Below are 14,018 nucleotides of genomic sequence, written 5' to 3'. Positions count from 1 at the left end.
TAGTTGTAAACCCTAAGTTAGCTTTCTCTGATTTGACTCCCTCCAGTTCACATTTAGCATTCCATAGGACTCAGGTGTGGCTTGATCACCAGACATGGGGTTCCAGTTCTCCTTTGCCTTCTGTCTGGGCCCACTCAAGCCTCAGTTTTTCACATTCTGCCCTACTTCCACCTCCTTGCAGGGAGGCTTTTGCTGTGCGCTTTGACTGCTACCTCCACACACAATCCACATCTGCTTCCTAAGTGCTCTCTTGGCTCCACCCATGCCTCCAGCTGCTGTCATTTTCAACTGGAAGGTCCAATGTCACCCCCAGCCCACCTAGTTAAAAACCCAGTGTCAACTGCCTAGTAAAGTCAACTTTCCTTCCTGACACACGTCTAGTTCCCAAGACTAAAACCTTCAAGATCTTCCCTTCCTCCCTCTCTGTCCAACACAGAAGGACCTGGTGCCCAGATGCCACAAATTTGTTTTGTTCAAATTTGTTCTTTCAGTCTGTTCATCCTTTCTGCCACCAGATTTGTGTCCAGGTTCTGGTAGCTCATGCTTTACTGCAGAGCTTTCAAGTGGTCTTTCCCTCCTTGCATTTTTGCCCTCCGTGCTCTCCTGTTACTCAGTTTTTCTAAAGCATTGGTTACGTCTTGTCTCATCTGAACTAGACAAAACTTCTTTGGTGCTTTATTATCAGTGTAAAACTCCAGATATCAGTATCTAAAGCCCTCATAGATTTATCCCCACCTTAGTTTTCAGCAATGCCAGAACATCTGATAGGGAAATACTCACAGGCACATCAAAACCTGTGACATGTCAAGTTATCTCATTAGCTGGGTGTGGAGGCATACCTTGTAATCCCAGCAATTTGGGAGGCTGAGGCAGGAGGATTGCAAGTTTGAGGCCAACCTCAGCAACTCAGCAAAGTTCCAAGCAACTTAGACCTTGTCTCAAAAAAATATAAAGGGCTGGGGATGTGGCTCAGTGGTTAAGCCCTCTGCATTCAATCCCTGGTACCAAAAAAACAAAAACATTATTGAAGTAGTCATGAAAAAAAAGCAAACTGCAAGAACGTCCTTATTTTCTAGTTCAGCATTATTTTTTATTTGAATTGCTGGAGGGGGTGAGTTGAAGTGATGGTAATCATCTCAGTGTTTGGGACCAGGCTGCTCCTACCCACAGACATCTCAGAAAGGCTGTCTTGCTTTGACATTGATATGAAGCAGGATGTTACAATCTGCCTTTTATCAAGGTTATTTGTACATTATGCCTCACCTCCAATAATGTATGAACTGCTTGAGAGGGAAGCACCGAGTCATACTTCTTGTGTCTTTTCCATTTGCTGATCTGGGCTTGCCCAACAGCTGGAAGGGGCTGGTCACAAAGTCAGTCTGAGTTGAAGGTGACCCTAGAGATTTGTTTCATTGATCAGTGGCAAGATCACAGCATAGGAAGTGGTGGGTGGTGGGTGGTGGGGACACCCCACTACCACTCATGCCGAGAGGCTGCTGCTACCAATAACTAGATTTCACGCTATATTCTGTGAAATCACTGAACAGTGATGGTAAGTGGTAGTTCAGAGGCTTGTGTGGGCAGAATAGTTACTACAAAGATAAAAAGTTGCTTCTTTTCCAAGCAGCTATGCTGGGGCCATTTTTATACTGAGGGACTTCCCTATTGCTTCAAGTTCCGATGGGTTTATTTTTTATCTTTAAAAGAACACTTGAGCTGCAGCAACCTGCAGTGGAAGACAGGAGTCTTTCCTTGAAAGCTACGTTCTCTTCCCCCACCCTCTAGTTCTGTCCCTGACTCCCTCCCCCATGTCCTCCAAGGACTAACGGTGACAATGACATCTGGGGTAGATCTAGCCCTGAGACAATCACATGGCAGAAGGCCACAGGCTCTTTCACATTGAGTGGTCCCTTCCAAGATGGGGGCTGGAACTGAGTGCTCATGTCTAGCTCAGAGAGTGTCCTCTCCCAGCTAGCTACCCTGTGTTTAGTACCTAAAAGTTTCTACCATAGTTGAACATCTGAAAAGTTCTTCAGGGTCTCTGGCATCCAGGGTGGGGCCCGTTGCCTGGTGTGTGCAGTCACATCCCCTAAGTGGTGAGGTGTCAGGGGAGGGACCAGAGTTGCCTTCTGTCCTATCCCCCTCTCCACCACACACACACATACACACATACACACATACAAGGTTTCAGGGGTAGGTGGACTTTAGGAAGATTTTTAAAAATATTTTTTAGTTGTCAATGGATATTTATTTATTTATTTATTTATATGCAGTGCTGAGAATCAAACCTAATGCCTCACACATGCTAGGCAAGCGCTCTACCACTAAGCCACAACCCCAGCCCCTGGGGGAACATCTTAATAACCAGTTAGTAAAACAGCTGACTCCCTATTCCCAGATCAGTATTTAACAAAGGGCATTGGAAACAACACAGGTGTTTGTGGTTTTTCTCATATTCAAGGAAGGACCGAAGTTGACCTGGCAGACTACTATCTGTCTGTGCTTTAGTCCTGCCAGCAGATTCTCTGCACAATCTAATCTGTCACCTTGTGGAATTCACCAGCAGGTGACACCAGGCACCGTGTACTGTGATGGATCAAGTCTTGAAGATCTCCCAGATGGAGATTCTCTCTTTGTGGATTCCCAGTGCAATGCCCCAAATATTTACCACCCACCCACCACATGTAAAGAAAGCACTGTATCCAGGAGAGGAGAGGCAGCACAGGCCCCGGGGACAGCCAGAAATAAGAGCAGGCCTGCCTATGTGAGGCCACCATCTGAGGGATGGAGTGGGTTTTACATGCTCAGACCCAGAATGGGAGGGGACTCCATGGGAGCTGTCTCATTTGATCCTCACTGGACCCCTATCAGGTAGATATTATCATGCCGATTTTAAGATGAGGGAACTGGGGCCCAAAGGACAGCTATCAACTAATAAAGCTGACATTAAGCCAGATTGTTACCACTAATGATCTGTTTTTTCACTGATCAGAGAGAGAGAGGATGACATATAAGAAATCTGTGTCATAAATTTGACATCACACACAAAACAAGTTTCTAAAACATGTATTTCAAATGTAATTATTAGGAGGGCTAGGACTGTGGCTCAGTGGCAGGCTTGCCTTGCGTGTATGAGGCACTGGGTTCAATCCTGAGCACCACTTAAAAATAAATAAATAAAATAAAGGTATTGTGTCCATCTATAACTAAAAAAAAAGAATTAAAAATAGTGTTAGGAAAGCTGTATAGAAATCTAAAAAAAATTACACATTAGGTGGATTAAAAAGGCCAAGAATATTATTTTTTGACAATAGAACTGAATGATCTTACATCAAAAAGAAAATTAACTTTCTAAATTCTGAAATTTCCTAACAGCAATAAATTTGATAATATGAAAGCATAAAACAATAAGAAATAGCTAATAAAAAGTTTGGAAAAATATTTGAACCAAACAGGATCATCATTTATCCTAAATGAATAGTTCATACAAGTTAATAGCACCTATATAAGATCATAATACACAAATATGTGAATGACATGACCAGAGAGTTCACATTGTGTGAGGAAGTAAATATGGACAGATTTTTCCATCTTATTTGTAATCAAGTGCAAATTAAATGAGGTACCAGTTTATCTCATTACCTATCAAAGTGGAAAATATGTTACTGATGAACATTTCTAACAAGATTGTTTTGGAACCTAATACCCTCATAAAATGCCGGTGACATCCTAAATTAATATTACTGTAAAAACATTTGTCTCGGGGCTGGGGTTGTGTCTCAGAGGTAGAGCACTTGCCTACCATGCGTGAGGTACCACGTTCGATCCTCAGCACCACATAAAAATACTGTGTCCACCTATGACTAAAAATGAATATTTTAAAAAAATTTGTCTCAACCAATGAAAATTTTCATAACCTTTGACCTATACAAGGACACTTATATTATGAAAAAAGTCTGAAATAAAGAGGTCATAAGGGCAATTATTCTAGTTAAAAATATTAGAAACAGGCCAGGTGTAGTGGTGCACACCTGTAATCCCAGCAGCTAGAGAGGAGGCAGGAGGATCTCGAGTTCAAAGCCAGCCTCAGCAAAAGTGAGGCACTAAGCAACTCAGTGAGACCCTATCTCTTAATAAAATACAAAATAGGGCTGGGGATGTGGCTTAGTATTTAAGTGCCCCTGAGTTCAATCCCTGGTACCCCCCTCCCAAAATTAGAAACAACCTCTATATTGAAGTTTAAGGGTTTTGAAAATTAAGCAACATAGAAAAATGAGGATTTATATAGCATTGAGAATAACAGACCACAAAACTGTATACATTGTGAAAAAATACATGTGGAGAATATCTGACGTAATACGAAAAAAAATCCAAGAACAATGGGATTATAAACAAATTCTTTACTTTTGAAAATGTCAGGGCTGGGGGCTGGAGCTCAGCAGTAGCGCACTTGCCTGGCATGTGTGAGGCACTGGGTTTGATTCTCAGCACTGCATATAAATAAATAAAATAAAGATCTATCAACAATAACTAAAAGAATGTTAAAAAAAAAAAAAAAAGGGCTGGGGTTGTGGTTCAGTGATAGAGCAGTTGCCTAGCATTTGTGAGGCACTGGGTTTGATCCTCAGCACCATATATAAATAAATTAATAAAATAAAGGTATTGTGCCATCTACAACTAAAAATATATATATAAATATATATATATTTATACATATAAATATATATATATTCATATATATATATATATATTTTTTTTTTTTTTAATAAAAGAAAATGTGTCCTTCCCTGGCTGGAAAGAAATTCACCAACATGCGAAGTACAGTTAGTTGTGTTGAGGTACCAAGTCTGGGATGACTTTCCTTCTCTGTTCCGTAACGTGGTTATATGGCTTTTGAGATGAAAGAGGCAAAATTCAAATATTTTCTAAAAGGTTAGGTTTATTTGTACATGAAATAATATGGGTGGGAAATTGTAAGAGCTTAACTATAGCCTTGACAGGGCAGAGGTAAACCTCCTGAGAGCCATTATGACCAAAGCATTGGATATTTATTCATCTAAGTGTCGCCTCTGTTCTCAGGCTAGTGCCAATCACAGTGATGGATGGGGAGAAGTTCCTCTCACCTCAAAGACATTATAATCCCATGGGCAGGACAAGACAGACCCACACAGCAATGGGATAGGTGGCTCCAGTTATGCACAGAGCAGAAGGCCGGTGAGCGGCAGGGGCCAGAGAAGCCTCCTGCAGGAGGACGGAGGAAGGACAGACAACTTGGGCTTAGCCTCAGAACGGCTGGGATCAGAGTGGCTGGGATTCTCAGGCAGGAGAAATGAGTGTTTCTATTGGTTAAACTTGTCTATAATCAAGTGAGGAGTCCTCCCCAGGAGCAGAAGAGAAAGCAGCGTCGCAGTTAGCCTGGGTCACTGAAACCATCCTGGGCACCCCAGGAGGCCAGGCCCAGGGCAGTGAACCTGCCTCTGGTCTTCGTTGCTTTCTCCCACGCAGACAGAGTTCAGTAAGGCCCACCAGCCCAGGCCCCCAGCACAGAAGATTCAACATAGGCCACAGACTTCGCTTGGGTATGAGACCACAGCCCAGGAAGCAAGAATCTCTGTGTTTTTAAAATAAACAACCTACTTCTACTTCCCCTCAACCCCCAGCCTATATTCCCCTCTTGGGTCGCTCACCCACTGTTCTTTTTCACCTGGTGGTTTCTTCGCTGTTCATCTCTAGCTTTCAGGATCACTCATACTCTCTGAGCCCCAGACTGAGATGCGCCCATGGAAAGTGAATTCCAGCAGCACTGGGCCTCCCCCTGATTATCGGGGTTCCTCTGTGCTGGCTTTCCAGGGAAGGAGGCTGCAGCCCCCTTAGACCACCCAGGATGTGGGCACTGCTCACCAGACATGTGATCAAACATTAGAAAAACTGTTCTGAATCTCCAGCAAGCTCCTCAGACTTCTCCCCTCACGGGGAGAGGGAGGGTGTTCCCAGGAAACCCAAGCTTGGAAGTGGCAATGCCCATGGAGGAACAGACCTGTAAGCCATTTACTCATTCCTTGGCCTCTTCTGTTGCCTGACTTCTCCAGTTTGTAATTGGTGTGGGAGAAAAAAATTCTTCACACAAACAGCCTAGAAGCATGCTCAACCCTCCATGGACTCTGGAACCATTTTCTAACTCCCTGGCTGGGAATCTCCATATACCAGCAGGACTTTGACGTAGGGTGGCCATATGTCCCTGTTTGCTAAGAACAGTCCTGGTTTATGACCAAGCTAATTATGATAGTACCTCTTTCACTCTCAGAAACATCTTGTTTTGGATAGTTAAATCTGTTTCATCAGGCCACCTCAAATCCACATGGAGCTGGGCACAGTGGCACATGCCTGTAATCACAAGGGCTCTGGAGGCTGGGACAAGAGGATTGCAAGTTCAAAGCCAGCCTCAGCAACTTAGTGAGGCCCTAAGCAACTTAGTAGGACCCTGTCTCTAAATAAAATATATAAAGGGCTGGGGATGTGGTCCAGTGTTAAGTGCCCCTGCATTCAATCCCCAGTACCCCCTCCCCTAAAAAAAACCCACATAACCCTGAACACATTACAGACATGCTCCTTCTCTGTTTTTGACTTCAGTTAAGGGGACAACATCCACACAATCCTCCAGCAGAGGAATCTCAGGCCTATCTTAGTTCCTCTCTGTGGACACCTATGATGTTACAACTCTCTCAAATGGATCCTCTCCTTTCTGCCCTGTCACTAACCTATTTCAGACACAATTAAAACAGCCTCTTTGGCCATCTCCCTGGCTTGGGGCTCCCTCCTCTCCAACCCACAGTTCTGCCAGTGATCTTTTCAAAACACACTGAGATCTGATGGCGCTCCACCACCTATAGAATGACATCCAAACCCCTTCATGATCTGGACCCAGTGACCTTGTCTGCTTCATCCCTTGCCACCCTCCTCCTTTCTGGGCTCCGGTCACACTTAGACTTAGTTCATGTTCCTGCTTGCCTCAGAATGCTTGTTCCTTTTACTCCCTCTGTCTAGTCTGGCCTTTCCTCTCTTTTCTGTTGCTATTTTTGGCCGTCATTCCTAGAACTGACCTCACCGTTTTGTCTCCCAGGAAGCCTTTTCCGGTTTTCTCCTCCCACCATAAGTAACTGCTCCCGCTCTGAATTCTAAGTGGATTGTTTTTAACATGTACTACAGTTTGCTGGCAGTCTGGCCACTGCTCAAGGGTCTGCCCTGCCTCAGCAATGACTCTGTAAAGTTATGAGTGGCATCGTAACACTACTGCTACTTCACTGTTAATGGGATGGACTCAAATAAAACTCATAATCCACTTTGAAATTTTTAACACCAGGTTGATCACTGCATAAGTCACTCATTGCAGGTCACAGTGGGAGTGACTCTGGGAGGACACACCACTGCAAGAGTTTCAACACAGCATCTAGAGGGAGGGACGTCTGTTTAGAAGAATTCAGGTATCACGAATGCACCCTCCTTAAGAAGAAGGAACATGCTCCAATCAGGGTTAGACTTTATGCCCATCCTTCTCCATGACTCCTTCCCTCTCTTTCAGCCCAGAAGGGATCTTGTTCCTTCCAAGCGCCCATCTCATAATTTAGGACAACAAATCTGATATTTTGTTAGTTGCCACCTGGTGTCATCTTTTGCACTGAAATTATAGTGTTGACTTAATAGGTGGATTTTACAGAATGGAGGAATGTGGGGAAAAGCTAGATTTGAATACCAGACTCTGTCCCTTTTTCCTCTGTGGCTTAATACCCTTCTACATGGCTCCGTGAGGATTGGATTTGGACAGAAAAGCCACCAGAGTTAAGAAACTTAGCCCTCCCTCTCAGCAGGCTTACAATAGTCCAAGAGCTCTGCTGGCTAATTCCTGTTAAGGAGCTAGACCCCCAAGGACAAGCTCCCCGTTCCTCTAGATCCACTGTGTACCCAATAGCAGGGACCCCTTTTTTTAGAAAACAGGTGAATGAGAGGGGGCTATAAAAGCCACAACCAAGGTTCTGTCTCTTTACCTCTAGATGCAAAATAACAGCAAGGGGAGGCAGGATGGAGGGAAGAACAGACGAAGATTCCAATGTACTTACCACCTCTTGCAAACTGACATTAGACCCTCCTCATCAGATAATAGGACAAGTACCCCGATTTAACAAACTGATTAATAGAGGAAGCGATGGGCCACCTCGCCCTGGGAGGCCGCACAGTTCTCCCAGTCCTGAGGACTTTTCCTTGTAGAGCCAGCTATGGAACCCCCTCTGTCCTTCTCTGCCCTTCCCCAACTCAGAGGCCACCATCTGTACCACAGGAGCCTGCCCCTCCCTGCCCACACCCTCCCTCCCCACCTTCCTGCCCACCCATTTGCCTCACCTCCATCTGGGGTGGCAGGAAGGGAGGTGCTGGGCACCGGCCGTGAAGAGCCAACCCCCTGCTGCTCAGAGCGACTGCGGCCGGCCTGTACGGAGCGAGGCCTGGGACCACGCAGGTCTCAAGGCCAGGCCATGAACGCCACTGAGGCCTGGAGCCCCAGCCCGGATGTGGTGTCCTGGGACTACTCCGGGTCGGGCGCCCTGGAGGAGCTGGAGTTGTGCCCTTCCTGGGACCTGCCCTACGGCTACGCCTACATCCCTGCGCTCTACCTGGCGGCTTTCGCAGTGGGCCTGGTGGGCAACACCTTCGTGGTGTGGCTGCTGGCCGGGCGGCGTGGGCCGCGGCGGCTGGTGGACACCTTCGTGCTGCACCTGGCAGCCGCGGACCTGGGCTTCGTGTTCACCCTGCCACTGTGGGCGGCGGCGGCGGCGCGCGGAGGCCACTGGCCCTTCGGCGAAGGCCTCTGCAAGCTCAGCAGCTTCGCGCTGGCCTGCACGCGCTGCGCAGGCGCGCTACTGCTGGCCGGCATGAGCGTGGATCGCTACCTGGCCGTGGTGAAGCTGCTTGAGGCGCGGCCGCTGCGCACCCCGCGCTGCGTGCTGGCTGCGTGCTGCAGCGTTTGGACCGTGGCGCTTCTGGCCGGCCTGCCCTCCCTGGTCTACCGAAGGTTGCAGCCCCTTCCCGCGGGCCCCGGCAGCCAGTGCGGGGAGGAGCCCTCCGACGTCTTCCAGGGCCTCAGCCTGCTGCTGCTGCTGCTCACCTTCGTGCTGCCCCTGGTCGTCACTCTCTTCTGCTACTGCCGAATCACGAGCCGCCTGCGCAGGCAGCCACACGTGGGCCGGGCCCGGAGGAACTCGCTGCGCATCATCTTCGCCATCGAGAGCACCTTCGTCGGCTCCTGGCTGCCTTTCAGCGCCCTGCGAGCCATCTTCCACCTGGCGCGTCTGGGGGCACTGCCACTTCCCTGCCCTCTGCTGCTGGCGCTGCGCTGGGGTCTCACCATCGCCACCTGCCTGGCTTTCGTCAACAGCTGCGCGAATCCGGTCATCTACCTCCTGCTGGACCGCTCCTTCCGCGCCCAGCTGCCGCACGGGGCCTGCGGGAGGGCAGGTCGCCAAGTGCGCAGGATCAGCTCTGCCTCCTCTCTCTCCAAGGATGACAGCTCAGTGTTCTGGGGCCGTCCCCACACCCCGAACATTGCCCCGGCCTCCTGGTAGCTTCTCCAGGCGAGCGGAGATGGGCAGCAGCGGAGCACTGACTGCACAGGGGGCCAGACTCGGCTCTCCCGACATGCCCGTTTTGGCCGCAGCAGGCTGCTCCAGCCACCACTGCCTCCTGAGCTGCCCGCCTCCTGCATCAGCTTTCGCAGAACCTCATAGGGGTGACTGAATTCCTCCAAACCAGGCAGCTGAGGCCCGGTGTTCTTTCTGCCGGGTGGAAACCTGGGCTAATTTTTTTCCAGTCCAAGAAAGGTCCCATGAGATTCAGTAGACAGCAACTTGGAGACCCACAGATTTACCGGAGAGAAGGGAAGTGGGTTTCCTTCCCGGCCCATTCAGAATAGCAGTCATCAGAATATCTAGTACTGACGCCCAGCTCTCTGGTCATGTTTTCTCTGGTCCCCTAGAATAGCCTTTGCCTTCTGAGAAATTCCTTCTGCAAGTCAGACTGCCTGGCCCTCTCACTCTTAAAAAAATAAAAAATAAATTAAAAAATAAATAAAATTCTAAAGAACATGAGAATTGACAGCCCTTTTGTACTCTATCATTTTTATGACTGTGTTGGCTGTATCATAATCACCACCAATTCAGATTTTCATCTTAAAAGCTTACCGAGGGCTGAGATTATAGCTCAGTGGTAGAGCACTTGCTTAGCATGTGTGAGACATTGGGTTCGATTCTCAGAACCACATATAAAATAAATAAACAAAGGTTCACTGACAATTATATAGAAAAACAAAACAAAAAACAACTCACTAAAGATGTGGGAACCAGCCCCAGTGTAAGCTACCCAATTTGTTTTTTCTGATAGACTCCCAGGGGTGACACCCTGCCCTGGTTTTGTATCTAGTGACCCTTCTCCCCTCCCTGGCAAAGCTGTAGGACTTACCCTGAAATCCATCTGGCCTTCCCTCTGGATAGAAGGATCTGACATCTCTCACCAGTTCTTCAGATTCCCCCTCATTTAGCCACGAACCCCGGATTTTTCTATGGGACTTCACCTTTCTCAATAAACACTTTTGCCTAACCCTGGCTTGACAATGTGTCTTTACTTGAGCAGTGGGACTGAAATGAGTGTCAGGAGGCGGGTCACCAATTCAGACAAAACTCAACTCAGTAGTTGAGAGTGACTTCAGGGGGACAAGTATTTTGTGTGCCGTCGGGACCATGAGAGCTAGCTGCACTTGTGTGTGCAAATTGTTTATTCTCATTATTTTTAAGGACAGTTCACATTTTGAAAGTAACAGAATGTTTAAAAACGTGTAAGAGAATGTACCTGTCAGGTCACTGTGTCTGTCTTTCAAAGATATGTGATTTTGATTTTCAAATGCATATTGGATCTTTTCTCCTACCCTTCAGGAGACCTCCCAGTAAAATGCTCTGGAATTAGCTGTTTACAGACTCTGATTTATCTTTTGAGGTTTCTAGAGGGTTTTGAAATTTTCTCTTTACGCTTTTGATGTAAGAAGATTTGGCTTAAAGAGATTTCCTCAGTGCAGGGAGAGGGACTCAGTGCTGCTGCTCTTCTTTGGAACCACATCCTAGCCAGATCCCCACAAGGCCAGTCTTGAAGGACAGGACACTGGGAAGTGGTACTCAGATCAGCTCTTCAGTGCCTGGTTGGGTCTGATGCCTGGCATTTTTTTCTCAGTCTGTTTAATCCCACCTCCAACACTACCCATTTAATACCATAACTGCATTCTCTTCAGCATTTGGGATATGTTGGGTTGGAGCAGGTTAAACATCATAGCCCAGCTTGACCTTACCTGTCTGCTGCTCCTAAGTCAAGCTGAAAAGTGCATCTATGCTTGCTTCTCCCATACAGCCTGCAAGGAAAGCCATGCCACTGGGGTCACTGTGCCAGCAAGATGTATTACAGACACTTTCATGTTTGGGAGTTTGGTAATATCATGGCCCTTCCTATCCTCGCCGTTGCTCCCTGTGGTAAGAAGTTACTCCCTTTTCCAATGGCAGAGGCCCCTGAACTTCCAGAACAAGGAAGCTGACTCTTATCTGGGAGTGTGTGGCCAAGTCTCAGCTTACAGAAAAGGCTCTATACTTGGCTGTTGGGATCAATCCCCACCTCTCTATCTGTCAAGTTCTCCCTAAACTATTGGTACACCCTGAAGACAGAGAGGAAGAAGACTCCTCCCTACCCCAGAGGGTTTTCGTGTCCCTGAAGCAGTAATTATTGAAACTCAGCATTTCCCTCCACCATAGAACTATGAGATGTGGAGAGAAATTCACTCCCTTTGCATAGATCACTGACGTGGTTTATTATGTGTTCCTTGGAAATGTGTTATATACCAACATGTTCTCCAGATGAGAATGAGCTCCTATTTCCCACTGGAAAAGATAAGGAACAAAAATGCAGGAACTGGCTAAACGAGCACTCGCTCCTATTTTGCTGGTGGCAGTACAAAGAGATTCTTTCAGAAAGCAAATGACAGTCCTATCATCTCCCCCCACGACTGTTGATGTTCTTTCACTCTGCCACTCCTCTAATGCAATAATACTAAATAGTAAAAAATTAATGCACTAAGGTAGAGAAGTTTCTTTTTAAAGACTTTAACCTGGAAGGTAACATTCTAAATATCCAACAACAGTGCTGTATCTGCTGGGCACAGTGGCACACGCCTCTACTCCCAGGGGCTCAGGAGGATGAAGCAGGAGGATCGCGAGTTCAAAGCCAGCCTCAGCAAAGACGAGGTGCTAAGCAACTCAATGAGACCCCGTCTCTAATAAAATTCAAAATTGGGATGGGGATGTGGCTCAGTGGTTGAGTGCCCCTGAGTTCAATCCCTGGTATCTAAAAACTAAAGAGTGCTATATCTTCATGAATATGATAGAGTATTATGTGAATTTTAAAATGTTATTTAAAGAGAGGTTAGAAAATGTTGATGAATTAAAAGGAAAAAAGGTAAAATTACATGTTAAATACATTCACACATGTCAAGTCTAGAGGTTATAAAATTGTTAACACTGGTTTTGTTAAAGGAAAATATTACATGGTCCTTTTGATAAAAACTATCTTTTGATCTTTTCTTTCTCATCTCTCAAGTTTAAACATCATAAGTGTAGTTTTTTTCTCTTAGTGCTCAGTCATGGAGTGCTATATGTTTTTATTTTACTTATTTTTATTTTTTGGTACCAGGGATTGAACCCAGAGGTCACTGAGCCACCTCTCCTCCAGCCCTTCTTTGTATTTTATTAGAGATGGGGTCTCACTGGGTTGCTTAGCACCTTGCTACGTTGCTGAGGCTGGCTTTGAACATGTGATCCTTCTGCCTCAGCCTCCTGAGTTGCTGGGATTACAGGTGTGCCCCACTGCACCTGGTTATATGTTTTATTTTTGTGTTGATTGTTTGTCTTGCAGCAGAACAGAGGCTCCATGAGTATGTGAAACAGTGGCTGCTTTGCATCAGGCCAAAGCCATCTGGTGAGATGATGTGATGGAATGTGAAGAGTAGAAGAAAGGAGGTGGCGTTTTATGTGTGCTATAACAGCTATGCCTCAGAGAAGGGCACAAAAGCAAGGCTACCGGGAAATACAATAAATGTGATCATAATTATGTTAGAGTAAGAGCATTATGATCCTTTCCCCATTCATTTCTTTATTTTCAAAATTTTCTATAAGCATTTTTTAGGGAGGGTACTGGGGGTTGAACCTAGGGATGCTTAACCACTGAGCCACATCCCCAGCCCCTTTTTTCATATTGTATTGCAGACAGGGTCTCGCTAAGTTGCTAAGTGCTGGCTAAATTGCTGGGACTGGCTTTGTACTTGCGACCCCTCTGCCTCAGCCTCCTGAACCGCTGGGATTACAGGCCTGTGCCACCGCACCTGGCTCTATAGCATTTTTTGAGTGCAGTTAACAAATAACAAAACTGCTAAAGCACAGGAGCCAGAGCAGTCCTGGGTCCGGGCTTCCACTCTGCCACCACAAGCTGCCTGTCCCAGCGTATCCCTCAGCCTCCCGAACTTCATTGTCTTCACCTGAAGAATCGGGTTGATAAAACCCGCTCCAGCTCCCTCACAGATCAAAGATGCTCATGTTGTTGAAAGCACTGGGTAAGCGGAGGGGTTTTAGACAAACCACCCCGAGGTTGGACTCAGGAGGGGAGTGTCCCAGGCCACCCTTCCCATCCGTGGAGGGGAGGCGAGGGGAACTGCTGTAGGTTCTGAAAGGTCAGCATCTGGGCAAAGGCTGGCACAAGGGCTGTGTGGGTCTCTGCTTTGCTGCTTGTGACTAATTTTGAGCCTTCTCCTAACCTCTCTCGACCCCGTGGGTCTGTTCTCAGGGCACAGTGTGGGAACCATGGCCCGCGGGGCTGATGAGTGATCTGGGGAGTTCAAGAGGCTGGCAGGGTTCGGGGAACGGGAGGCACTTGGTGAAGTGTGATAT

General features: G+C 46.8%; 1 protein-coding gene across 1 annotated transcript; it reads left to right on the top strand.

Moving 5' to 3' along the window:
* Positions 1–8,415: 8,415 nt before the first annotated feature.
* On the top strand, positions 8,416–10,641 carry Gpr25 (G protein-coupled receptor 25). The gene has a single exon (XM_046465023.2). The coding sequence runs from the start codon at positions 8,526–8,528 to the stop codon at positions 9,609–9,611; it is 1,086 nt and encodes a 361-aa protein (XP_046320979.1). The 5' UTR covers positions 8,416–8,525; the 3' UTR covers positions 9,612–10,641.
* Positions 10,642–14,018: the final 3,377 nt, after the last annotated feature.

This window comes from Marmota monax, unplaced genomic scaffold, assembly GCF_021218885.2.
Source record: "Marmota monax isolate L192 unplaced genomic scaffold, Marmota_monax_Labrador192_F-V1.1 WCK01_AAM20220418_F8-fsc00099, whole genome shotgun sequence".
NCBI lineage: Eukaryota > Metazoa > Chordata > Mammalia > Rodentia > Sciuridae > Marmota > Marmota monax.
The sequence above is the reverse complement of the archived record's forward strand: the minus strand, read 5'-3'. Positions and strand labels throughout refer to the sequence as shown.

What these genes read in the sequence shown, in the direction of transcription:
- Gpr25 (XM_046465023.2), top strand. Translation starts at nt 8,526, where the DNA reads ATGAACGCCACTGAGGCCTGGAGCCCCAGCCCGGATGTGGTGTCCTGG.